Below are 24,775 nucleotides of genomic sequence, written 5' to 3'. Positions count from 1 at the left end.
GTTTGCTTCTTTATCCAAACTTTGTGTTTAAAAGGTGATCGATCGTCTCTGTCAATTTGTCTGTCACAAGTTGTGAGACTGCAAACTATATACGCATGGAGAGCAGCACTGGGGTGGTGGTGGTGGGACGACGAACGGAGATCGATACGCGTCAACCTTTCCGGTCAGTGAAAGAGGCCGTTCAGTTGTTCGGAGAGAGAGTTCTGGTAGGAGAAATCTATGCCAAGCAGCTCAAAGAGGTTCTCATGCAAACCTCCCTTTTATATATGCTTTCTATGTTCTTACTCTAAAATCAATGCACACATACACATTGTGTTAATGGTGTATAATTTTTTTATTAACCCTGGAGTGATAGCTCATTTGGTTATATCTCTGGCCTTAGGATGGATGGTTGATTTGGCATACCACTAATATAAGGTCAGAGGTTTGAAACAGCTGAGAGTATTTTACTACGATTTTTCTAATCTCGTGTGGTTTAATTAGGGCCTATTTTCGAGGAGGGATTAGGAGCCCCATTTTACCCTCATGCTCTTCGACCCAGTTTTACCGATCGCCGTCGTGGTGCATAGTAGTGGCCTTGGACTGGGGTTACCTAGGCCCCCAAATTTTTGGAAAAATATTTATATTAGTGTAACCAAAAAATGCTAATATTAGTCAAAAATACTAATATTAGTGTAGCCCCAAATTCTTAGAGACTCAAGTACGCCACTAATGGTGTGTCGATTCCGATGGCCCGAGGTTTAAGCCCCTAAACCGTCTGAAGGACATGTTGCATTGGATGTTTCCTCCGTTTATAACAAGTATAATATTTTAATGCAATTTTTTCCTTCTTAGATTCGAGCTGTGTCAAATGAAAATAAGGACGGTCAATCCAAGAATATTGGGGTCTTACAAACCCAACTCGAAGAAACAAAGCAAAGCCTAGAAAAAGCAAGAGAGGAAGCCAAGTTCAAGGCACATTGCATAAACTCTCTCAAAGAAGAGCTAGAACAAGCAAAGAGGGAGCTTCAAAGGCTGAAAGCAAGAGAATATGATCACAAACACAACAGCATGAGGGATTTTCTCAATGATCCCGAGACCGAAGACCTCAAGTTCATGGCAAACACAACGATGAGAGAAAGAGAAATGATCATGAAGACACAAGCAGAAGAAGCTAAGGAGTATCTGTTCCAAAAGAAGAGAAATGTGAAGTTCGCAAGTCCTCCTTCATTGACTCGAGTCATTGTGAGCAACGAAGAAACCCTAGAGAGACCTCCTTCCGTTAAGAAGAAGCCATTACTTGCTCCTCTTTTGGGATGGATTTTGTCTAAGAGAAAGGGAAGCCAAGAAGGAGAAGAGTAAGATGAGTCAGGCCAAGAAGGCGGCAATAATATCAATGTCTAAAGTTGCTCTTAATTTTTTTTGGGCATGGGCCTTGAATAGCAATAAGACAGATTTCATTACTACGATGGCAAAAGTTTTATTGGGCTTGGGCCACTTTACAAGGAATATTGGGCTCATGCTCAGAGCCACCGAAAGGTCGTCCGTCACTTTTCATAGATTTTACACTTCATATAGTTTAATCACACCTATTAAATCCAAAAAAATTCTCCGAATGAGACCTACGTGTCGTGGTCTGAATGGTTGATCTTGTCAACCCAACAAGTATGTGTCAGAAACCCAGAACAAAACAAACCGACGGCAAATTATCCATTCAAAACAAATAAAGCATGGTGAAGACATTGATCCCCACTACCAAAGTTAATATCATCCATTCTCTTGAATATATATGTACACACACATACATGTCACCTCTGCTTGTCTTTTTCTCTTGTAAATCCATATCCCTATACACACTAATAATATTATCCGCTTTGAGTTATCTGATTTTATAGATACATAGGGATCACAACGGGTTATCCAATTCTCGTGATTATATATCAAGCTCGCACGGTTTTATTTCTCCAAAGCTAGTAAGTGAGTCAAAACCCAACTCACTTAACTGAAAAAATATCTTGCTAGTGATTAATGGTGGGTTTAGTCCTTATAAATAGGATATATCCACACATCCTTATCGATATGGGACAGTAGTATTAACGTAATAACATTTGATAATACCATCCAAATTTGTTGTTTAGAAGAGATGAGTTCTTAATATTAACTTAAACTCGGATAATCAAACCGTGCTTCACGAGAACATCGTGTATATACGTATACATGTAGTGTTTATGAACGAGAGGTAGGTATGGTCGGTAAGTCGGCTGTATTAAATAGTGAGTGTGCGAGAGAGAAGTACTAAAGCCATGAATAATTAATGCGTGCATTAAAATTATGTAACCGAGCACATGTAAGCATGTGAAAGCGTACCCAAGTCATGGACAAAACTTCTGTTCTCTCTCTCTTTTATGACATGAGATGCACGTACATTAAGAAAAGCAGTCTACTTGCCATTACATGCATTTTTGTTTGTAGTCATATAAAACTCATCCAAGTATAGTAGTAGTAAATCTCTTTCGGCCATAGCGTATCAACTCGAGAAATTCGATTTTTATTGGAAACAATCTCTCTATAATTAAACATTGAGTTTTGGTCTAATTTATCATATCATCATGTGTAAAATTTATGAACACTCATGTCTGATAGCTCGACTTTTGAGTTTAAACTCATATCGGATGTGTAAAGAAAAACTTGTATGGTATTGTTTTCGATTACTAAAAATGTTAACATAATATATTAATTTTTTAGGCTACTGATCATATTTATTTTCTTTTCGTCCTTGATTTGTGGACATTGTAAATTTGTAATATAATTAGTTGCATCATTTGGGGGATATGGGGAATATATTCAACAACTTAAGCTGGGTTTATGCTGAGGAGGAATTTAATTTGACATGCAGGCCAGGTTGAGCTGTCGTTTAGACAGTAGAGGACACAAATCCATGTATGTTAATTATTTCAGACATCTTTTGTTTAATTAGTGTTGACTTAACGATGATTTGTGTTTGTTGAATAATATTCCCACAGCAATTCCAGCAAAATTTCTGACAAGCTTATTGTTAACAACGTTTTTTGCCAAACAGACACGATAATGAGGGAGGAAATTTTAAAATTAAAATAATAAACCTAGTTTAATTAGTTACCAGCCATGACAGAGGCACATAGCCACTTGTTAGAAAATTAAGCTCAAACACTACAAATCAATATTCTCTACTTTGAAAAGTCTACACGACTTTTTTATTATTGGGTCGTTGATGTTTGTTCTTAGGCTCAAAAAATGCATGACTTTATTATTATTAGGTCGTCGTTGTTTCTTCTTAGGCTTAAAATATGCATTGATTGTGCGATAAGAACTGAACGTTTGCTAATATATCACTCGTTTGGACCCGCCCGACTTTTTAATTCTTGGGCCGTTGATTGGTTCTTAGGCTTAGAAAATGAGTTGATTGTGAGAAAGAGACGGGACATTTATTTATATGTTATGTCAATCCGATGTGGAATAAAGTCTTAACACCACCGTCTCACTTTCTTCGAATATAATAAGATGAAACAATGTCCGTCTCACATGGTAGATTCCCACATATATATAGAGGTCCAACAAACAAAAAGCTGGAGAAAGTGAGAAACGAAGACCAAGAAGAGCAATGAAAACCCATCTATGCATTCCCAGACTACAGAGAGGCAACCCAACAACCAGCACCACCAAGAACCACCGTCTCTCACCAGCGACCACCTTGCTAGAGCGCTTCCGCGAGGCCGTCTTTCGATTAATCATGATCTCTCTGTCCAAGTCAACCGGCTCCTCCTCCACCACCACCAGATCATTTCCTGCCGATCACGCGGATCACCACAGCGAAGCTGTGGCGGACTGCATCGAGTTCATCAAGAAGAAATCGGCGATGGAGGAGAATCATAATTTCCAGTACTAGTGTTCGTAGCAGTAAATTATAAGTCATCTCATTCCAATTTCATTTCTAAGGCTGTGTTTGGGAGAGTAATTTATATATAGTGTTAGGAAAACGGTGCGTTTCCTAACATCGGTGTGTGTGTATATGCATAGGTTGCGTAGCCTCATATGTGCACGTCTGGTTGTTATATATGGAGAAAGATTAAGAGATTAATTACGGTATTTAGCTTCCTTTCATTGTCTTCTTTTATTCAATGCTCATCTTCATGAGTTGTGTTAATTTCTGCAAATTGTTTTTCATGATAGTTGTAGGGACGAAATAAGGAATGCCGACCTAACTTTCACACCATCTAAAGGTCGTGGATTCAAGTGGAGAATTTGGGATCATTTCCTAAAATAAAAATATACAATATTTTTATGCAGGACATTCATATATATGTTGACAATCCCTATTTCGCCCAATAGTAGTTTGCATTTTTTTTTACTGTGAGTCTTAACACATTGTTCTAATAATTTGGTGAATCTGTTCAAGACGGAGAGAGTTTGAGTTTTTGGAATTTGAGAATTTCGGACTAAGTCGAATCAAGCAAGCTCATTCATCATAAACTTCATTATGCTCCGTCTCATATGGAAGATGTTATTTTCTTGCATTAACAAAAAGCCCATGTGAGGTTTTGTGGAGTTAACTCTTTTTTGTGGGTTTCAGCTTCGTTTTCTCCACACGAGTTTCGACCCGGTCTTACCTATCACAGCGTAGAGTGAATTGGGTTGACGGTTCGAGTTAAGAGTTGACCCAATTATCCGAAGAAAATGTTGGGATAAGGAATTTTCGGTTATCCGATTCTCTGTAAGATGGTAACGCCTTTGACTTTACCTTTGTGAATGGTATATGAACCTTTATGTTGATTGTTGGAGTCGGAGCTTGTGCGGTAAGCCCGTTAACATGTTGAATCCATTTCGAACAACTGTTTCTAGGTGCAGGCCCATTATTTGGGCTCGTATGATTGTCTCTCATCACCACCAAAAGCCCCATTTATGGGCCTTGGTCCAAGCCCTGTGGATTTATAGCTGGGCTTGGACTTTTGATTGGGCTTGACTCTTGTGTTGGTTATCAGTTATCAGAGTCCGAATTCGAATTCACTGCCGTCTTTTACAGTGCCCGAAGCCGCGTTGTCTTGGTTTGCCTTTTTTTGGCTATACTGTGTGAACGAACTACCACCACGGAATCTAGTCGCCAACAACCGAGTAGACCCAGCCATGACCGGCGATCTTCATCGGATCAGAAAGGACGACCCGTTCCTCATGCACTACCAGCCATCAGACCTCCGCGTTGCATCTGAATTCTTGACGACGTGGCTCCCCTTCCTCTCCAGAGATCTTTGTCACAAGTGCACTCAAATCCTCTCTGACCGCATCCGTTCTCTCGACCCAGGTGACCAAGAATTTGAATTGATCGTACTGCCCTCTTTCTTAGGTTATGTTTGTTTAGCTGGAAAAGTTAATTTGTGCAGGGCAAGGAGATTTGGATTATTGCTTGCATGTTTTTGTACTTTTACGTCTTTCTCATATTTTTGTTTTTATGATTACATATGAATCTGTACATATGTAATGAAGTTTAGATTTAGCGACAAAAAGACAGAAAAAGCAATGTTGTATAGTTTTAGAGGAAGATTATGTTTTTGCTTCGTAAATTGTGTCTGGCCTATGTTTCATTGTTTTGCATATGCCTGCAGTTAAGTATATCAGGGTTCTTGTTTGGAAGTCTGTTTTTTCCTAATTTGGGGTTATTAAATATGTTTGCTATTGAATAGGAATTTGAACGGTGTAATTTTTTGACATTACTGTAGAACTTGATGATGAAGCAGAAGCTTTGCATTCAGAAAAGAGTGAAACATCTTTGTCTCCTAACAATGGGGAATCAGGGGAGACCAAAGAGAATTCTGAGGATAACTGCGACACACATTCCCAAGGTAGTGGCAAAGATGGGGCTGATACAAATTCATTGGGTAGTTGGAAAGATGGGGCAAGTGGGTGCTGTGAACCACACATGGAAGCTTCTAGTAGTGGGTTAGCCTCAGGATCACCTTCTGTTGACACCACCCCAGGTCCTAGAATATCTTGGGCTGACATGGCACAGGAAGATGAGCTTGAAGAAGAAGAAGAAGAAGAAGAGGAAGAATCTGAATTGAATAAGCGAGTTGTAAATATGAGTCCTTTGAGTGGAGACTTGACAGTGTCAAAGGTTATTGAGAAGCCTAAGCTTTCTAGGGATCAGAGAGAGTACATTCGGTTCATGAATGTCAAAAGGAAGAAAGATTTTATTTGCTTGGAGAGAGTTAAAGGGAAGATTGTTAACATTCTTGAGGGGCTTGAACTTCACAGTGGCATTTTCAGTGCTGCAGAACAGAAAAGAATAGTTAAAGAAGTTTATGCCCTTGAAGAGAAGGGCAAAAGGGGGGAATTGGCAGGTTAGTTAGCTAGCCTATCTATTTTTTCATGTGATGTTATTGCATTATATTTTGATTGTGTTCGATCAATTATCAACGATTAGTTCAGTTCTCTATTTCACGTTGATAAATATGAAACATAATACATACTGTGAATTATGATTTATTTATGTGGAAGGTATTTTAACTAATGAATATTCAACTGATGTCTTGAATCAAGGATCATCTTATTCTCTTTCTTGTATAAATGGCTCATCCTACTGTGCAAGCTACTGTCTTTTGGGTTCCTATCATTTCAGTGTATCCAGGTTAACGAACGCACTTCGATCTTAAGCCTCATCGTTGCTTTGAGTCTTTGTGACAGTTGTTAATTGTGGATTGAGGTTTTTTTTGCCGCTCTGTTACTCTCTTTTTTTTGGTTCTTTCAGTCTCAAAGTATGGATGGCTACTCTCATCTGTGGCAAATATTCTTTGTGAGAGTGACGCAGTTCCTGTTCGTCTTCCATGCTTCTTAGCTTTTACTGTTGATTTATAGTGTTCCTCTTCTTGTTAGCCTTTACGAAGAATCTCTCATAGTCTCATGACTTGGTTTTGGTATCTGAAGAAAATTCCTCTTCTTTTTACTGAAATTCATTTACTCTGTTTTTCCCAATTAGTACTTTAAGCTGGCTCATTTGTACTAGGGTAAATTTTAGAATAAATAGATTGGATTTATCCTCATCATAACTTTATAAAATTATGTGTACATTTCTATATCTTGGCATGCATCTCTAAGGGAAATGCTTGTCGTTTTTGTTTAACCTGTCAGGGGAGGACTCCACTCATGTTTGCTTGAATTTTCTTGCAGAGCGGACTTACTCAGCACCCAAGAAGTGGATGAGGGGCAAAGGGCGTGTAACCATTCAGTTTGGTTGTTGTTACAATTATGCCATTGTATGCTCTCTCGACTGCTTTTCCAATAATTTCTGTGTGCATATGTTTTTTTGTGTGTATTAGTTAGATACTTAGATGCATGATTGATTGTTGGTAGAGGTGCGTGCACGGCCATTTGCTTGTCTTTGTGATCTTCATGTAGCTTTTTGAATCTAAGTTATCTGACCATTTTGTGTTGATTTGATGACAGTAAGATTTATAAAAAGGGATGCAAAGCTCACAATTTGAATATGATGGTGTCAGGATAAAATGGGCAATCCTCCAGGCATTCTCCAAAAAGAAACTGTGGACCCTTTGCCTTCTCTTTTCAAGGTGATCATTAGAAGATTGGTCAGGTGGCACGTTCTTCCTCCAAGCTGTGTACCTGACAGTTGCATTGTGAACATCTATGAAGAAGGGGATTGCATACCTCCTCACATTGACAACCATGATTTCGTCCGACCCTTCTGCACTGTGTCATTTCTTAGCGAGTGCAATATTGTATTTGGGTCGAACTTAAAGATTTTGAATGCGGGAGAGTTTGCTGGCGCAACTGCTCTTCCCCTTCCTGTGGGGTAAGTATGATTTTTTGCCAACTTACTTACATTCCGCTGGTCTTTGTAGTTGTCTTTTGCATTTCCTTACATTTCCCAAGTTTTCTTACTGCACCATGTCGCTCCAATTCAAGGCTTTAAAGTTTGCATTTATTTTTTTTCTAGGTCTGTTCTTGTTCTAAATGGAAATGGGGCTGATGTGGCGAAGCATTGTGTTCCTGCAGTTCCCACGAAGAGGTACCAAGTCAAAATTTATTGTATTTCTATAGCTTGGTTGTGACTGCAATTGATAAAATGACTTATGTTTATTTACCATGTCATAGAATATCAATCACATTCAGAAAAATGGATGAATCAAAGAGGCCGATTTGGTTTGTTCCAGAACCTGATTTGCAAGGGATTCAACCATTATCATATGAAACAGACAGAGAGAAAAGGTTTGATTCTCCTAACTCTGATGGCCGTACTAAGGGGCAGCCTTTTAGAAGACATGGTCCTCAATCAGAGCCGCATTACTTGACTCGGACAAGGCAAGGGCCTATTCATAAGCGAAGTTTGAGGCCTTTCAACTAATGCAGAGGGGTACTATATTATTTATATGTTTGTACATGATTATAGGTGTGAACGGTTTCAAAGTGACTATTGATGCATATGAGTTGGAGTTGGTTTCGGTTAGCCAGAAGGGATAGATAAGAATGGTTTTATGTTATTTTTGCTCGAGTTTTGGTAGGTCTTGTTTGATCTAGTAATTTACTGAGGTTATACTGGCTTGAAGCACAGATGGAACCCAATAACTTTGGATTCTGTAGTTTTAGGCTGCTTGTCTGATGGATTTGTTTCTTGGAGATGCTGAGCTGCACATCGATTGTACCGGCATGGTATCCATGTATTGTATCATATTGAGTCTTTCCACATTTTCTTTTCTCAGATTCTATTTGGAGTGTAATATTTGTGACAATTACAAGAACTCAAGTATTCCTTGTTACATTGTATTACATACAGACTTCCCCTTGATGATTTTCTGATTAAGGTTTTAGTTGTGAACTGTAACTTTGACACTATTGTATGAATGTCTTGCTAAAAAGCTGGTATGGGATGTTAAGATCTTTTACAGGACAGATGAACTGTGAATTTACTTTCCTTATTAGGAAATCTTTCTCTTCCTCTCAAACTTCTCAATCCCCTAAACGACTTCTATTCTGTTTATGCTGGAAACAAAAGGGGAGGAGGGAAGACAGATTGGCTTCCCATATGGGGCTTTAAAGGTAGCTCTATTGACCTTAGAACATGGGTAGTAAGTTGTGTCATTCTTACAAAAGCATTTGAGATTCTAGTGGGGCTCCATTTTAGGAGGAATAAATGTTTGCCTATATCTATATATCTTGATGATGGAGTGTTAGGTTTTGGGGCACGGCCACATGGGTTAGTCCTATAATTTAAGGACATTCTTGATAGCCGGCTGAACACACCCAATATTTGTTTCCTTTTCCACTCCAATTCTTCATTGCAGATGCAGTGATGGCAATGAAATATAGGATTTTAGGTTGAAACTGTGGTTCAGACAATTCAACTTTCTGTATGATTGAAAAAAAATGACAGTTTTATTCTGTCAGGATGAGGGTTACAGGGCTTTGATGTTTGATGATTGGGTGGACCTCTGCCCTGTTTGTCTTTGTCAGAAAGGGCTCCATAGCAAATTTCAAGCCCAGCCATGTCTACTGTCTTGAAAGGGTTCTTTTTTACCCTTGTTTTGTGGGGAAGCTCGAGTGTGGAAGAGGTGACTGGAGCCCAAAACACATTTCTGTTGGAAATCTAAGCCCTCGCTCTGGGCCACATACCCGCACAGATTTGTTCTTTATGGGCTATCGTCATTGGCTCTTAAGCCAAGAAAACTTGCACGTCGTAGTGTGAGAGGTGCAAAAATTTTACTTATATATCATTCTGTTGGGTTATTCCAATCCGACGTGGGATATTAGTCTTGACATTTTCTTCAAGATAGAAACGACAAAATTATATGGACGGATATAAGTATTAGCTTGCTTTGTGTCTTGTGGTCCAACTGTTCTAATGGAACAAGCTTTGGTATTTCTTGGAGATTTTGTGATAGCAAGTATGATGGGTATTTGACTACTTTCACACTTCTCTGTAAATATGTTTGCTCCTCATTTCATGCCATTGCCATTAAGGCATTGTGTAGTAAGATAAGGTGGGGACTAAAGGATAAATTGTCCTTAGGTCTGCCGTCGGTCCACTCCACCACCTATGGTATATGATGACGGGTTGACATATTTGGTTAAGTGAATGTTGTGGAAATGAAATTGTTTGAGTAGATGGGTTGGAGCACAAAAAGATAGCAAATGGTGGTATTCCAATAAGGTTGGGATGGATGAGATGAAGAAAGTAGGGAGAAGTAAAAGAATGAAGTGATAGATCTGACCTAATCTACTTGAGGTATTGTATGGTATTTGACTCTCTTGGCTCAGTTTTATCCTTTTTATTGGGAGTCTCTCACACTTACAAATTGTATCGTTGACTTACACCAAACCGACGTGAGACTTTTTCTATTAACACCCACTATAATAAAGATGCTCAAAAATGGGATACGATAATCATAGCAAAATATGATAAGTTAATCAAACCTTAGACTTTCTTTTTTTTATTTTTTCTTTTTGTCCTGAATTTTTTAATTTTTTTTTTGGGAAGACATGACCTTAGAATGTAGGCTGTAACACTAAAGACAATATATATAGGAAGTTAGGAACATGGAGTTGAGAGGGAAAGAAGAATGGCCCCCATGATGTCCTTATGTAGAGCAACAAGTTAGGGTAAGCCCCCCCATTGGCCTTAAGGCCTTTACATGCATGCCCTTGTCCACAGTTTCCTCCAAACTAAACATCCCACATGTCTTTGTTCCTTTCTCTTCTTATAAATACTTCCCCCACTTCATCAATCCTTCCCCACCACCACATCCATGGCCATATTCAAGAAGTCATCAAACAAAATACGTCCTCAAACAGCAGCTCTCAAGCAGATTCTGAAGAGATGTTCAAGTTTTGGGAAGAAGGACGGCTGCGACGACGAGTCGCCGGACGACGTACCGAAAGGTCACTTCGTCGTCTATGTGGGAGAGAAGAGGAGCAGATACATTATCCCAATATCTTGGTTGAGTAATCCAGAGTTCCAAACCCTACTTCAAAGTGCTGAAGAGGAGTTCGGGTTTAATCATGACATGGGTCTTACTATTCCTTGTGAAGAAGTCGTTTTTCGCTCTCTTACTGCCACCATCAGATAAAGAAAAAGCAGAAGATGGTGTTGGTTGTATATGTATATAAATATGTTTTATTTTTTTTCCTTGGAGGGTTTTTCCAAATGAAAGAAAAACAAGGCTGGCTCTTCTATTTTTATATAACCTTCTCTCCTATTGCTTAGATGTTTGCTTAGCTCAAGAAATTAATATTCCTCTATCGATCTTTTCTAATGATGTAGAAGATGTAGCACACAAACTTATTTCCTTATACGGACGTGGTTTTTGTCAATCTCTGACATTACAATTAAGAAATTGCTATAAATCTGATACTCATGAGAGTACCACATAAATCCAACCCAAACAATTCAAAAAGGTATTGTCCACTCTAAGTCTAAGGCTCGCACGATTTTGTCTTTAAAATGGTCATCTTCATTGAAAGTGATTGTATTTTTATCTTATTGATGTAGGACTAGTGGCAATATTTACAAAAAATAAAGCAGACTAGCATGATTGAAATGTCACATTGTCAGAATTGCGCAAAATTTGACCAGTGACTCGTTTCGACATGGTGATCAAAACTAGTTTGTTGCTACTAGTGCCACACTATTTTTGACAAATTACACTGTTTAGGGTCTCAAATGAGTCTTTTAATGCTTCAGGGAGTTTTCATAATTTTTATTTTTGCGTTTTAACACTTTTAGGGTTGTAACCGACCTTAGTGGTCATTAACTTTGATTTTGAAGAAATATATTGAAAATTCTTGAAAGTTTCTCTCAAATCTAGTGGATAGATACCATTAATTGCCTTTTTCTTTGATTAAACTTTGGTTTGATTTTCTTCGTAGTTTTCACCTGCATCATTTATAAACCCCATCACTCGACTTTCACAAGCGATGTGGGATCTTCTAATCTTAACAAAAATATCTATAACGTGATGGATATATATAATCAATAATGGAATTTTGTGACCATGGACAATGGGGCATGATCAATGTGTTTTTGGGTGCTTGAATTGGTGATGAGATTATGAATTAATAAGGTGGTTACACAAATAGTTGGTCTGAATACTACATAGACATGCTTAATCAACTCACTGATACCTGTGCATTTGGTGCACATGCAAGTGGGACTCACTTCTCCAGTTGATTGATGAGCTGAGATACCTAATTTCTTGTCTCTAATCCTTTTAATCAATCTTGCGTAACCACAACTTGGAAAGTTGCATTATTGATAAACAGAAATGGAATTTAAATATGATTAGAAAAAATTTGAATTTTAATGTTATTTATTATTTGACTTTCAGGTTTTTTTTAATATTAATATAAACCTACATTTTAGTTTACCAATAATATAAGTAATTAATATTTTGATGATAAGTCTTTTGCAAAACTTGGTTGTGAAATCAACCGATAGAATCTTATAATTTTTCTCTATCTTAATTATAATAATATAACTCTTGAATCCACCCTTTAATTATTGTCTAAGGCCTGTGAATTATGATCCAAACAAAATGATTATAGGTTTGCATGAACAATATGAATCAATTGCTCTAATCATTTGGCGATAATCTAACTAGTTATTTCTCCGGACTTAGGGTGTAAACAATCTCATCCGAAGTCGGGAGTTTGATTCCAAGTTAATGCAACTATTTCTAAGTAATTTGCATTAATTGGATATCGGCCCAACTAATCTATCAAACGAGTTTGCATATGTCTAGTCCGTCCCAAGTTTAGGCTTAGTGAAGAGCATGCCTGCTAGTTGTTCTCAATTTCTCTACCATCTTTGGTACAAGTCTCTTTCTGTAGGGCTCATGACATTCTCTCAAATAAGTTAAGGGTTTTATAATAAGCTGAGTTGTAGGGAGAGACATATTGGATCCACCCTTTTTAAGGGTACGTACCTTTATTTTTGGGTCAACATTTAGCAAATCTCTTTACACAAGGTTTGTTAGAATTTGGAGCTAAGATTTCAGTGCCACACAAAGCAGTTTTGAATCTTCACAACTTTCCAAATGTGAAAGGGAAAATGTCAAAAATGTCTCCTGCAAGTGAAGCTGTATATTGAGGTATGCTTGTGCTTCTTTCTGCTCACTTGTCTGGTGACATTAATACGGCTTGCTTTTGATTGGCTGTTTTTTCACGTGTTTGATTTGTCCTAAATATGAACTTGAAGATTTGCTTTTGTAGATGAATCCTTGTCCATTTGGAGTTTTGTACTCAATCGATCGGTCATTTAATCCATGCATGTGAGGAGTTTGGTAAATGCCCTTAGTTAGAGGTCATTCTCTTCTTTTCTTTTTTCTTTTGGTTTGGAGATGTATCTTTCATAAGTTCATAACCACTTGAATGATATTCTAATTAGTGAATCTATTTAGGATCAAACGGTAAATATTCGGGGGAGATTCTAAGTTCGTTTCTCATCGGGAGTAATATTTTTGTGGCCACGCGCTGAGTTTTGACCCAACTTATTATATCGTCAGGCGAGAAATTTCAGTGTGCACAGGTCTGACAGATCGATAAATCCATGCATGTTAGGAGTTTGTTAATTGCCCTTAATTAGATGCCATTCCAATTAGTAATATTTTAATGTAGTTAATACAATGTACTAAAACTACATTTGTTGATATTGCAATTAAATGCTATTAATTCCGGCTTGCAACTATTTGTTGTCATAGATTACCAAGAGTCATAGTAAGTACCAAAATTCAGCATCCATTTGCGGATTACTTGCTGGGATTCTCATAATTGTACTGAATATAGTCCAAAAGTTCTTAATTTTGTCAATTAATTAGTCGGTAATCACTGACAAAGATGTTGTCAAGTGATTAATTAATAAGGTTATATGAATACCATACTATACTTCAGCTGTGTACTGTAGGTGCTTGAACTAATGACGAGGGCGAGATGAGGGAAACTAGTAAAGTGATGAGGTGACAGAAGTCGGCTGTCGTCGGCAGGAGGCCCGGCCCATATGCCGTGAACACTGAAAGTAAAAGGTTGAGCCGTCATACCTGAGACGGGGCATGAGCTTAATTTGTGTATCATAATGGGCAAGACGTGTACGCATATGCTTGTGAGCATTGAAAGTAAAGAGTTGAGCTATCATACATGAGGCGGGGCATGAGCTTAATTTGTGTATTATGTTCCTGAGGCAGGCTATAGACTCACATAATGGGCCCTATTCCTGCATATTAATAGTGGGCTGTGGCTTTTTTATCAAAAGAATTCTGCCTGCCTGAATTTCTCTTTTTTTGTGAAATGGGCCGGGCTATTCCACTGCTCTTTTGAGAGAACTAACACACGACATGCGCAGGCCCAAGTGATCATGTCTATTGTCTGCGCTGTCCATCTTTGAGCAGCAATCCTTTGTGTTTTGCATTCACTATTCAGATTGGACGAAGCCTTGAGTTTCTGACTTCTTTAAATGGGCTCAAGCCCATCGGTTACTGGGGGTTCAAAGTACCATATTTCGGCCCATCATGCTTATCAACCCTAAAGGGACCTTCATTCAGTATTTATATACTACCAGATTTCGGGCTGGGCTAGTGCACAGCTCTTTTGGATCATAAGCCTACTGTGCTATTGCAATCCCATTGGGATCAAAACCAACATTGGAGTAGTATGTTTCATAAGTAGAGCAGGCCTTTGGGCCGAATATTAAAGCCCGGCCTCGCTCTCTCTGCACACATACGCAAAGGTATTGCCAGATGGGCTTTTCAAAAATGGTGTCCAGAAATGAGACAACCAGATCCACATCTACCGACACGTACAAAAACATCTTCTCTTTTTTTTTTTTTTTTTTCCATTTTAATGTGCTACTGGCACCGGACAAGCACCCTGCAAAAGAAGTCATTGCAATTTCTATATAGAAGTCCAATCTATTTATCAAATTCAAAAAATTATGTGGACTCCATATTGTTAAATAGAATTGACATATGATTAAAATGATGGGAAAATTACAATGACTTTCTTCACTACAGGTGCCCTTTATAATTCCCTACTGGCCTAGATGGCTTTACAAAAAAATAAAATTTACATTCTTTTGCTGCAAATATTAAATAGGAGCATATATATATAATAAAAAAATGGAAAATTAGACGATCCAATTTGAAATTAAAAATGAAAGGAGTGTAAAAGAAACAAAGTGTCAAAAGGTATTCTGATACACGTTGCTTATGGCGCCTTCCATGCCAAAGCCTCCGCCAATGGTTTTTCCCCCTTCTCCTCAACATGGCTTAGAGTCTATCACAATCTACATTTTATGACATTTTGTAATTTGAGATTATTTGACTAAAATATACAACTCATGACTACCAATATATAAGATCAATTTATATTTTTTTTAATAAAGTTTAGTTACGATAATTTGAAGTGACGTTTAGGGTAAATTTAAATAAATAAATATATGTTGATGTTGTTATTAGGGTAGATAAATAACAGTAACACCATATCACATCTATCAGAAATCCGCACCTCAAACAATCAATTATATTGTCCGTTTTGAGGTTTTTATTTTCTTGAATACATCATATTACCCTCATGAGTTTGTACCTCCGAATCCCAACAAGTAAGCTAAGTCCAACTCATTAAATTTGGGAAAATACCTAATTATTTGTTAGGAGTGGATTGTGTGCATATAAACCCATTGATAGATTTGTGTCTAACCAATGTGAGTTTTTAGTTTTCTTAACAACATCTAATTTCACAATCAGTAATAATGGCATTGAATCCGTTAAAGGATATGGAATGTTTTATAACACCATTAATCAAGTGAGCTTTATTTATTTATTTTTCACTTTTCTCTACTTTAACAGTTGCCCCAACTTTTTTAATGGCATCTCTTTTACGAAGTTGTGGTGGGTTGGATTTTTAACGAGTTACTACATGAAATTATAACGTGTTTGTCTAACACGAGTAGTTTGTTAGCTATTACGCGGCCCAAAAATTTATCCAATGCACATCATAAAGTAACTTGTCGAATGTTCCATGTCATAAAAAAACAATGTTTGAAATCGACTATATAAGTTTATGATAAAATCAATTTAAATTCACTGTATATATTTGTTTCCATCATTTATTTTTATCTAGTTACTGAATCCATATTATAATTTGTTACTACTTCCAAAATAACCTCACAAGTCCATAAAAAAAATGTAAATAAAGATTCACTAAGATTTAAATTGACCAATGAGAGGTGATTCGATTGACAATCGATTAGGTTAAATATATGTGTAAAAGTCTTTTATTCCAATTATCAGGGTATTAAAAAAAGAAAAAGAAAAAAGAGATGATTAGGATTGTAACTTCCACATCCCAATGGCTCATCAGTCATCACATGCACGCAGCCGTAAAAGTGGAAAATATAATAATTTCAATATGATGATCAAAACGGTACATTTCTTCCTCTATATATATTGACCGGACTTAACTTCTCCGAACAAGCAAAAAAGCGCGTCTGGTTAGAAAAAATAAAAACAGGCTCTAAAGTTCCACAGCTCCATTGTCGATCAAGCTGAATCAATGGCGTCCGAGAATGATACGTCTAGGTCCAGATATGCCACCAAGGAGAGCAACGGCGAGGCCATTCCAGCTCAAGTGCCGCCACGCAAGGTGGCTCTGATCACCGGCATAACAGGCCAGGACGGTTCTTACTTGACTGAATTCCTCCTCAACAAGGGCTACGAGGTGCACGGACTCATCCGTCGCTCCTCCAATTTCAATACGCAGCGTATCAATCACATCTACATCGACCCTCACAATGCTCACAAAGCTCGCATGAAGCTTCACTATGCTGACCTCACCGACGCCTCCTCTCTCCGCCGGTGGCTCGACACTATTCGCCCCAACGAGGTCTACAATCTCGCCGCCCAGTCTCATGTTGCCGTGTCCTTCGAAATTCCCGATTACACAGCTGATGTCGTCGCCACTGGAGCCCTCCGTCTACTCGAGGCAGTGAGATCTCACATCGATGCCACTGGGAGGAAGGATGTCCGGTATTACCAGGCCGGATCATCCGAAATGTTCGGATCTACACCTCCTCCGCAATCCGAAACCACTCCATTTCACCCTCGATCTCCTTACGCGGCATCCAAATGTGCCGCGCATTGGTACACCGTGAACTACCGTGAGGCCTACGGGTTGTATGCCTGCAATGGGATCTTGTTCAACCACGAATCGCCTAGAAGGGGAGAGAATTTCGTCACCAGGAAAATCACTAGGGCTGTGGGAAGGATCAAGATTGGGCTGCAGCACAAGCTGTTCTTGGGGAATTTGCAGGCGTCGAGGGATTGGGGTTTCGCTGGGGATTACGTGGAGGCGATGTGGATGATGCTGCAGCAGGATAAGCCGGACGATTACGTGGTGGCGACGGAGGAGTCGCACACAGTGGAGGAGTTCTTGGAGGTGGCGTTTGGGTATGTTGGGTTGAACTGGAAGGACCACGTGGTGATCGACAAAAGGTATTTCCGGCCAACTGAAGTGGATAATTTGAAAGGGGATTCGAGCAAGGTAAGGAAGGAGCTAGGATGGAAACCCAAGGTGGGATTCAAACAATTGGTAACGATGATGGTTGATGAAGACGTGGAGACCGCTAAGAGGGAGAAGGTTCTTGTTGATGCAGGATACATGGATGCACAGCAACAACCTTGATTTGTCATTGTTCATCACAGAAACAGAGAGAAGGGTATTTGATCTTCGGCTTTGATTTTTATTTCCTGTATTTTGTTCTCAAATCTGTGTTGTGTCGTTTCATTTTATGTAATCTCATTCATTTAAATTCCAGTAAAGTTCATACTGTATCGGCTTATTAAAGTATCTGAGCTGGGATGTGGAGACCAGGCTTTGATCCCTTAATACTTTGTTCCAGCCTAATATTGAATAATAAAGTCCTTTAATATTTTATAATTGCACACCTTTTATGGATTTTCTCAGTTTCTACTTCTTGTTCCAACACATAACATAAATCCACATCAGTTCAGTTGTACATATTGGTCTTCGGCCCAATCTTAGCTGTTGCCAGCGTGATGCGGGCTGTTTTGGCTGCCGAGGTTAAATAAAAAGGTCATGAGTCTAGTTTTTGACCTCAATGAACAGTAAGAAGAGTTCAAGAATAATGTTTCACTATTATATACAACATCAGCCAAAAAAAAAAAAAAACAGAGGATGAAGAGAAGGAAAGCAACATTTCATTCACTAGGAGGTGTCTTTCTGTTAAACTCTCTTTGCATAGACGAGGAAGTGGAGATGATGCCCGACTCAGGAGCAGCAACCGCGAATGGCTTGATAGATGACCTGAGAGATTCTGGCCCCTCTACAGCAATCCTCTTGCACAATGCATCACAGTTACTGATAACTTCGGTTAACCTCCCTTTAAGCTCGCCTATCTCCACCTGCAATCCATGAACTGCAGGCACAAGTAGCTAAGCTAATTGAAGTCCGCAACTTATTTGAAAAGACCAGCAAAATTAGACAAATATAAAAGTACCATATCATCTTCTATCCCTCTCATAATCAAAAGTGCGGCAAAATGTGCAAGGAAACTAAGATTTGACCAGTTGGCTACATTAGAAGTCTGTTAAGGCTAAGACAAACAAGATTTTCTTATTTCTATATTTCCATATCAGCTGATTTGATAAATACATCTACACTTAGTCAAAAATGACTCAAAAGTTTATATTCATTGGATATTCTCTAACCCAACAAAACCTGTGCTGGGTAATTTCTTCTGTACCCGGTCAATTACCTTCTGGTACCAAAAAAAAAGTTACCTTCTGATAGATGTTGTGAAGTCATCCTCATAGACGAGACTGAGTAATTTAGACGCTGATGAAGTTTAACTGCCAAAGCATCTGCAACTTCTATCTTGTTTTCTAACTCTTCCTGCAATATATTTTCACCAGATCATAATCCAAGCACTACAGAGGAGAGCAAAATAAGTTACCAAATAATAACATCACATCTGAATCAGGGCGAAAAGGAAAAGAACAGCCTTTTTAAAGAGACGGCAAACTATAAAAAGGAGTCAAAATCAAGCTTCTCCCCACCAGATGACAATGTCATTAATAACAACTAATTTACCCACAACTTTAGATTGGACAATCTGGTACACAAGCACTAATTTACCCACAAACTTTTTTGTCAAATCCTATATTAATTACAAGCACTTTGTTGGACGGGATGCAGTCTTTAACAGAAAATTTTCAGCTTTTGAATCTTATGTCAACGAGACCAAGTTTGAGCAGAAAGCCAACCAAACCAGATTTCTTGAGTCCTGGTCTTTATCTTGGATCTCTACTTATAATCCAATTAAATATGGATGGACACTCCAGATTACAAATGTACATCCTGCCAGTAAACACCATAATAAACATCTTGCTAGATTTCCAGCTTGGCCCAAACTATGTCGTAATGGGCTACAAGAAAGCCGAAAATTAGTTCCAGATCAAAGCTCAACAGACACCTTGTTCTAGATCGTAGTTCAATGTTTATGTCAGTGAGGAAGGCCTTCAATGTAGAATTCAGAACCTTCATCCATATCGAGATCAATGTTGACAATGTTCAAACTTACACAAATTTATTAGGATCTACAGCAATATCAATCCATTCATACCAATATGGTTATTGAATCGTATCTATTATGCTGTACTGTTTGGAGCATTGATCATTGAGGCAAACCTGTTTCTTGGTAATCTTCTGGGTCTTCTCTTCCTGCCAAGCTCGGTACATTGAAAATAGCTCAAGTAGTATCTTTGGATTCACAGTGGCTGTTTCATCCATGACACAGAAAATAACAATAATTAGTCTCTCAACCAAAATATTTGAACCTCAACAGGTAATAAGCAGCATAAACAAGATTCTACAAAATTCCAATGCCACAACACCGACGCAGAAGCAAACTATCCATCCAAAACCAAAATCACATTCCCACAGAAAGTAGATACAAACACCTAATTGAGAAAATATAGCAAGCAAGCTCACCAGGAGCAGAAGAAGCCGAAGGTTTCCTCACCAGAATATCAGTCAAACTGCCCTCTGCTGATGGTGGTGACGTTAATATAGGCGTTGTCTACAATTAAACGTCAAATTTCCCAGAAAAAAGGAAGACCCGGTAAATGCAAGGGAACCATTGATTCATATAAATGCATATTTGACTATTTGAGCCATTAAAGACAAAAAGCCCTAGAATCCATTCCCTAAGGAGTAATAAGAATACAAGATCCTTACCATTTTCAGGGATTTGAGCCTTTCTAAGATTGGATCAACCACTTCCGTGCGCTCGGAGACGGTAGTGATCTCATCACCGAATGCCTTTACAGTAATATACAGTGAAATTAAACAACGAGGAAATTTCGCAAAATCAAGGAAAGTTTCATGCATTTTTGAGGACTGTATCTACCTGTGATCTAGAGAGTGCCGATTCTGAAGCGCCCATTCGGTGTTCGTTGATTTTTGTTACGAGCTCAACAAGCTCAGACGATTGTTGTTACAGGGCAAATCAGCAACCGTTCTCTGGTCTGTGCTAGTGCTACCTGCCTCACCGAAGAACATCCGGCACCCGAGTGCTACGTGTGCAGGAGCAATCGGACTTCGTGGGCTCAGTCCGGCCCAGGTACTGATGGGCTTGCCAGGCATTGTTGGATCTGATAAACAACTTGGAGCGCTACAATCAAAGGCCTGTTCGCTAACTATGTTGACCCCCGCTTCCAGGCCCAAAAAGTATAAACCCAATGTCATGATTTTTTTAACTAGTACCCATCCAATATAGGGTCATATTGGACCCTGGCCTATATGGTAAATCTCAAACATGTGAGTCTCCCGTCCTTATGATAAACCCTAAACATATGAGCCCCCTTCCCACGCGCACAAGGCAATCATCGATAATTGACCCATGTGAATGACTCCAAAGAAATTTGTTGGATGCAAGAGTTTAACTTAGGACTCTTTGTCAAAGGCAAGCATCATGATTTTAAATAAAACAAGAAGCAATCGTATAATAATTTCATGTTAATGAGAAATTTCTAGCTCTCTAATTCTAATAGACAATGCTTAGATACTACTCGTCATAATGTCAAATGGAATGAGAGAATTTTGCGCATCATAGACACTTGTGGAGAATGATTTATTATCAGTTAGTATCCTATTGAGATTGTGGTAATGGACTCACCTTTGGACAGTGATTATGTCTCAAATCGGAAATTTCATAACGGATGTGTACTTCTGTGATCACGTCCAAAGAAGATTTGTTACGCTGGTCACACAGGCTCATCCTTTTTCCTTAAAAAAGAATCGTTTTTTATTAAAAGGCTTATAAGTCATGAGAGGGAGCAGAAAGCCCAAATTGAGAGGGTAAGCACTGAGCACTACACTGATAGTTCAAAAATGGGCCAACAGGTCCAGCCTGTATTCTAGGATCATCTTGGGCCGCTACAAAAAGATTGTTCAACAACTGAGGCCGATGGGTATTTCAGTCGATGTCTCAAGCCCAATTATATGGGCCCAAACCAGGCCAGGCATATCTTTCCCACGTGAATCCTACTCCCGCGGGACACACCGAAGCTTCCATCTATCTTCTTATTCTCTCCCTCTCTCTAGCTCTCGCTCCCGGACAATCAAATCCGAATTCGCGATCTCTCACTGGAACAAGACCTTATCGGAAAATGTCATCAACATTCAGCGGCGATGAGACTGCCCCCTTCTTCGGCTTCCTCGGCGCTGCAGCCGCGCTCGTTTTCTCATGTAAGCTATCCCTAATTCATCTGCTATTTTTCATTTGTATCAGGTGAAACTAGATTTCAGTGTCTGGATGTATGTAGGTATGGGAGCTGCGTATGGTACGGCGAAGAGCGGTGTAGGCGTGGCTTCAATGGGAGTGATGAGGCCGGAGCTGGTGATGAAATCGATAGTGCCAGTTGTTATGGCGGGAGTGTTAGGTATTTACGGTTTGATCATTGCTGTCATTATTAGCACTGGAATTAACCCTAAGGCCAAGTCGTATTACCTGTTCGATGGCTACGCTCGCCTTTCCTCTGGTCTCGCTTGTGGTCTTGCTGGTCTCTCTGCCGGTATGGCTATTGGAATTGTCGGCGATGCTGGCGTCAGGTGCTCTCTCCCTCCTGTTAATAGTTTGTCTTCCTGTCGCATTTTTATTGTGAATTGGAAGTAGCGGATCACAATTGAGTTTAAATGTGTTTGTAGCTGTTTTTGGACTGTTGTAGGCCTTATCTGTGTGGTTGGGAATCAAAATAGATAGAGAAGCATGATCAGGTAATATTTTCCGCCATTATGTAGAGATTAGGTGTATATAGTAATTGATCGTCCTATATTCTAGATAGGGGAGTTACAGAGCCTTCATTGGCCTTCTTGTTGTTGCTAAGGAATCTCGTTTATGGAAATCAGTCTGAGCTATCCACTAATTTTAGCTTGATGGTTTTAATCAGTTTTAAGGTTAATTTTCACAAGTTAGACTGTTACATTAATTACCAAAGAAGAAAACACCAATAGTTATTTATGTTAATATAGTCTTAATTGATAGAGTTGTAGATTCATTCAAGTTGTTTACCTGAATCAAAACCCTGTCTGGACAGCGCAATCTGGATTTTCAGGGCTTTAGATTCCAACCAATGTTTGAAATGAAGAGGATGCCTTCATTTGATTCTGATATGCCTTTTTTGTTCTAATAGTGAAAACCTTAAAAGGAATATATTGAATTTATCCACTGCCACAAAGAAGAAAGTAAAACACCTAAATACATTGGCATGTATATGAATTCCATGCAGAGACAAGTTTCCTTTGGGCAGAAATTAAAGTAGAAGTGTAGAACTTTAGTTTCCATATGCTCTATGGTATGAAATGATTTGGTTTTTCTCTGTTATTCTGACTGTGAACCATTTATTCCCCCATCATCCAGCATGCATAGCATCACATGGGATGTGGACGGATCATCTATGTATTATCTTTGGCATGATGCTGATCAACCTTTAAGTGTGTTTTCCCCTTTCTTTTTTCCAGAGGTATAAAATATAGCCATTGTGTTGGTTTTTTTTGTTGTTTTTTTCTGGTAGCTAAGTTACATTGATTTGAGCAAAGCAAAGATAACCTAGTGGAGAGAAAGAGAAGGGGATCCTCTCACTCTTCCATGTAGGAGGTAGATAGTTTCTCTCCCTTTTTTGTTGGCAGAGGTCTGACTCTAATCCCTCAACCCAACATGAGTCCACAAAATTTATTGAGCAGAAAAAGCTCAGGTCATTCTCTATTGCACAGTATTTGGAATTACATTGATCACATGTTGTTGTTATTGTAATGTCACATTTCTTGTAAATTCTCGTGTCAGATATTTTTTCCTCCAAGACTCTTAGTTCAGACTCCATACCATGCTAGATGTTAGGCTGGGCTTTGCTTCAGTCATTTTTCATGAGCTTTATTTTTTAAGAGTTAATACTAACTTTATGAATGTTACCGCATGTGCTTTGCTGAAGTTTTCTTCTACCTTTGCAGGGCTAATGCACAGCAGCCAAAGCTTTTTGTTGGAATGATTCTCATTCTTATCTTTGCTGAGGCATTAGCTCTATATGGCCTCATTGTTGGGATCATCCTGTCTTCCCGAGCTGGTCAATCCAGAGCTGAATAGAATGCCTCTTAATTGTGAGGTTGCCTCCATTGGTCATACTGAGTTGGTGTGGCTAATACATTGTTTTCTCTGTTATGTCAAGTTATTAGTGATGCATGCGTTTTCTTGGATATATCTTTATCATGCTGGCTGTATAATTTGGACAAAACATTTCTTTGAAGTGAAGCTTGTTATTTGTTCCATTTCTTTTTGCTGTATTCTTAATATTGAACAATTGTAGTAGTTTTCATTGCAAAACAATTCGATGTGTTTGTCTGTTATTTCTAAGTTTATTTATCTCAATTCTGATCAAATATTTGGATGTAAAGTTTGACTTCTCTGCTCTCCCCCAAGGCCCAAACCCCCTCCTCGCCTAACTTGTTTTCTATATTTTCTAAATGAAATTGTTTTATCTGTGCGTTTTACCATGCTTAATTCTTCTATTGTTTTATAATTCTGGGTTGTATGGTCTATGTAAAAAGTACCTTAGATTTCTATGTTTCACCGATTTCACTGAATGCGTAATGTTTTCTGACTTGATGGTGACTTTGGCTATAGTACTATTTGCCTCAAGTTCTGTCTGTTTATGACTATCTGATCGGCCAAAAATCCTGATTTTTCTTAAGCATGTGTTGGGTATATGGTTGCGTAAGTCCTTGAGGATGGTGACTTATTGAGCCACCTTTTTGTTATTCCATCTCCTCTTCATTTTTGGGAACCCTCTGTCCTTAAACTTAGACTCTGTTCATTTGGTGCTTGAATTTTGAAATGTTCAATTAAAATTTTGAATGCTATTTGTAGAGGAGTAAAATCATTGAAGTAAAAGTCAACCAATTGACTTTTAATAGGTTGACTAGTGTCATGTGAAGAGTGGATCAAGGTATAGCACGGTTATGGATGTCCCATAATTAAAGTGTGGAATTAGCCGGTGGCCGATCCGCCTGATTTAATGGCACGAAATTAGCCATTAAATCAAGAGAATGAATTGGTTCTCCGGATGAAAGGAGATCTCCAGGACTTGATGAGGACATTATATAAATCCGAAGAGAAGTGAAGGTAAATGATGATTTTTTTTTACTATTGACTAATATTACTTTGGAGAGAATTGGCTTGAGTGTTGGAGAGTCTCCA

The 24,775-nt window shown here is 38.6% G+C and overlaps 6 protein-coding genes across 8 annotated transcripts; 5 read left to right on the top strand and 1 right to left on the bottom strand.

The window, feature by feature from the left end:
* The first annotated feature begins 84 nt into the window (after positions 1 to 84).
* LOC119995086 (WEB family protein At3g51220-like) lies at positions 85 to 1,505 on the top strand. The gene is made up of 2 exons (XM_038841826.1): positions 85 to 239; positions 835 to 1,505. The coding sequence occupies exons 1-2, from the start codon at positions 96 to 98 to the stop codon at positions 1,339 to 1,341; spliced, it is 651 nt and encodes a 216-aa protein (XP_038697754.1). The 5' UTR covers positions 85 to 95; the 3' UTR covers positions 1,342 to 1,505.
* A 3,506-nt stretch (positions 1,506 to 5,011) lies between these two features.
* Positions 5,012 to 8,839, top strand: LOC120002886 (RNA demethylase ALKBH9B). The gene is made up of 6 exons (XM_038851747.1): positions 5,012 to 5,314; positions 5,730 to 6,350; positions 7,177 to 7,262; positions 7,506 to 7,816; positions 7,961 to 8,032; positions 8,119 to 8,839. The coding sequence occupies exons 1-6, from the start codon at positions 5,140 to 5,142 to the stop codon at positions 8,366 to 8,368; spliced, it is 1,515 nt and encodes a 504-aa protein (XP_038707675.1). The 5' UTR covers positions 5,012 to 5,139; the 3' UTR covers positions 8,369 to 8,839.
* Positions 8,840 to 10,525: 1,686 nt separating this feature from the next.
* Positions 10,526 to 11,241, top strand: LOC120003697 (auxin-responsive protein SAUR50-like). The gene has a single exon (XM_038852735.1). It carries the CDS (start codon positions 10,767 to 10,769, stop codon positions 11,085 to 11,087), a length of 321 nt encoding a protein of 106 aa, XP_038708663.1. The 5' UTR covers positions 10,526 to 10,766; the 3' UTR covers positions 11,088 to 11,241.
* Positions 11,242 to 16,467: 5,226 nt separating this feature from the next.
* On the top strand, positions 16,468 to 17,943 carry LOC119997611 (GDP-mannose 4,6 dehydratase 1). The gene has a single exon (XM_038844755.1). It carries the CDS (start codon positions 16,561 to 16,563, stop codon positions 17,686 to 17,688), a length of 1,128 nt encoding a protein of 375 aa, XP_038700683.1. The 5' UTR covers positions 16,468 to 16,560; the 3' UTR covers positions 17,689 to 17,943.
* LOC119997620 lies at positions 17,736 to 20,593 on the bottom strand. The gene is made up of 6 exons (XM_038844766.1): positions 20,435 to 20,593; positions 20,263 to 20,346; positions 20,017 to 20,104; positions 19,714 to 19,802; positions 18,807 to 18,918; positions 17,736 to 18,442 (listed from the first exon to the last, which is right to left on the bottom strand). Exons 1-6 carry the CDS (start codon positions 20,468 to 20,470, stop codon positions 18,225 to 18,227), a joined length of 627 nt encoding a protein of 208 aa, XP_038700694.1. The 5' UTR covers positions 20,471 to 20,593; the 3' UTR covers positions 17,736 to 18,224.
* Positions 20,594 to 21,585: 992 nt separating this feature from the next.
* On the top strand, positions 21,586 to 23,925 carry LOC119997631 (V-type proton ATPase 16 kDa proteolipid subunit-like). 3 transcript variants are annotated; one of them, XM_038844784.1, is made up of 4 exons: positions 21,586 to 21,774; positions 21,852 to 22,137; positions 22,946 to 23,048; positions 23,533 to 23,925. In XM_038844784.1, the coding sequence occupies exons 1-4, from the start codon at positions 21,696 to 21,698 to the stop codon at positions 23,536 to 23,538; spliced, it is 474 nt and encodes a 157-aa protein (XP_038700712.1). In that variant the 5' UTR covers positions 21,586 to 21,695; the 3' UTR covers positions 23,539 to 23,925. The 3 variants fall into 3 exon arrangements, with proteins under 3 accessions (XP_038700712.1, XP_038700704.1, XP_038700719.1); XM_038844776.1 differs by lacking the exon at positions 22,946 to 23,048; XM_038844791.1 differs by lacking the exons at positions 22,946 to 23,048; positions 23,533 to 23,925 and adding an exon at positions 22,254 to 22,299.
* Positions 23,926 to 24,775: the final 850 nt, after the last annotated feature.

The sequence above is a fragment of the Tripterygium wilfordii genome, chromosome 1, assembly GCF_013401445.1.
Source record: "Tripterygium wilfordii isolate XIE 37 chromosome 1, ASM1340144v1, whole genome shotgun sequence".
Classification (NCBI taxonomy): Eukaryota; Viridiplantae; Streptophyta; class Magnoliopsida; order Celastrales; family Celastraceae; genus Tripterygium; species Tripterygium wilfordii.
Note: the sequence above shows the minus strand (reverse complement) of the source record. Positions and strands in the feature narration are given on the sequence as shown.

What these genes read in the sequence shown, in the direction of transcription:
- LOC119997611 (XM_038844755.1), top strand. Translation starts at nt 16,561, where the DNA reads ATGGCGTCCGAGAATGATACGTCTAGGTCCAGATATGCCACCAAGGAG.
- LOC119997631 (XM_038844776.1), top strand. Translation starts at nt 21,696, where the DNA reads ATGTCATCAACATTCAGCGGCGATGAGACTGCCCCCTTCTTCGGCTTC. An exon ending in AGCCGCGCTCGTTTTCTCAT is followed by an intron (nt 21,775 to 21,851) that starts GTAAGCTATCCC and finishes GGATGTATGTAG; the next exon opens with GTATGGGAGCTGCGTATGGT. An exon ending in GTCGGCGATGCTGGCGTCAG is followed by an intron (nt 22,138 to 23,532) that starts GTGCTCTCTCCC and finishes CTACCTTTGCAG; the next exon opens with GGCTAATGCACAGCAGCCAA.
- LOC119997620 (XM_038844766.1), bottom strand. Translation starts at nt 20,470, where the DNA reads ATGGGCGCTTCAGAATCGGCACTCTCTAGATCACAG. An exon ending in CGGCACTCTCTAGATCACAG is followed by an intron (nt 20,347 to 20,434) that starts GTAGATACAGTC and finishes ATTACTGTAAAG; the next exon opens with GCATTCGGTGATGAGATCAC. An exon ending in AGAAGATTACCAAGAAACAG is followed by an intron (nt 18,919 to 19,713) that starts GTTTGCCTCAAT and finishes AATATATTGCAG; the next exon opens with GAAGAGTTAGAAAACAAGAT.
- LOC119995086 (XM_038841826.1), top strand. Translation starts at nt 96, where the DNA reads ATGGAGAGCAGCACTGGGGTGGTGGTGGTGGGACGACGAACGGAGATC. An exon ending in ATGCCAAGCAGCTCAAAGAG is followed by an intron (nt 240 to 834) that starts GTTCTCATGCAA and finishes TTTCCTTCTTAG; the next exon opens with ATTCGAGCTGTGTCAAATGA.
- LOC120003697 (XM_038852735.1), top strand. Translation starts at nt 10,767, where the DNA reads ATGGCCATATTCAAGAAGTCATCAAACAAAATACGTCCTCAAACAGCA.
- LOC120002886 (XM_038851747.1), top strand. Translation starts at nt 5,140, where the DNA reads ATGACCGGCGATCTTCATCGGATCAGAAAGGACGACCCGTTCCTCATG. An exon ending in CATCCGTTCTCTCGACCCAG is followed by an intron (nt 5,315 to 5,729) that starts GTGACCAAGAAT and finishes ACATTACTGTAG; the next exon opens with AACTTGATGATGAAGCAGAA. An exon ending in CAAAAGGGGGGAATTGGCAG is followed by an intron (nt 6,351 to 7,176) that starts GTTAGTTAGCTA and finishes ATTTTCTTGCAG; the next exon opens with AGCGGACTTACTCAGCACCC.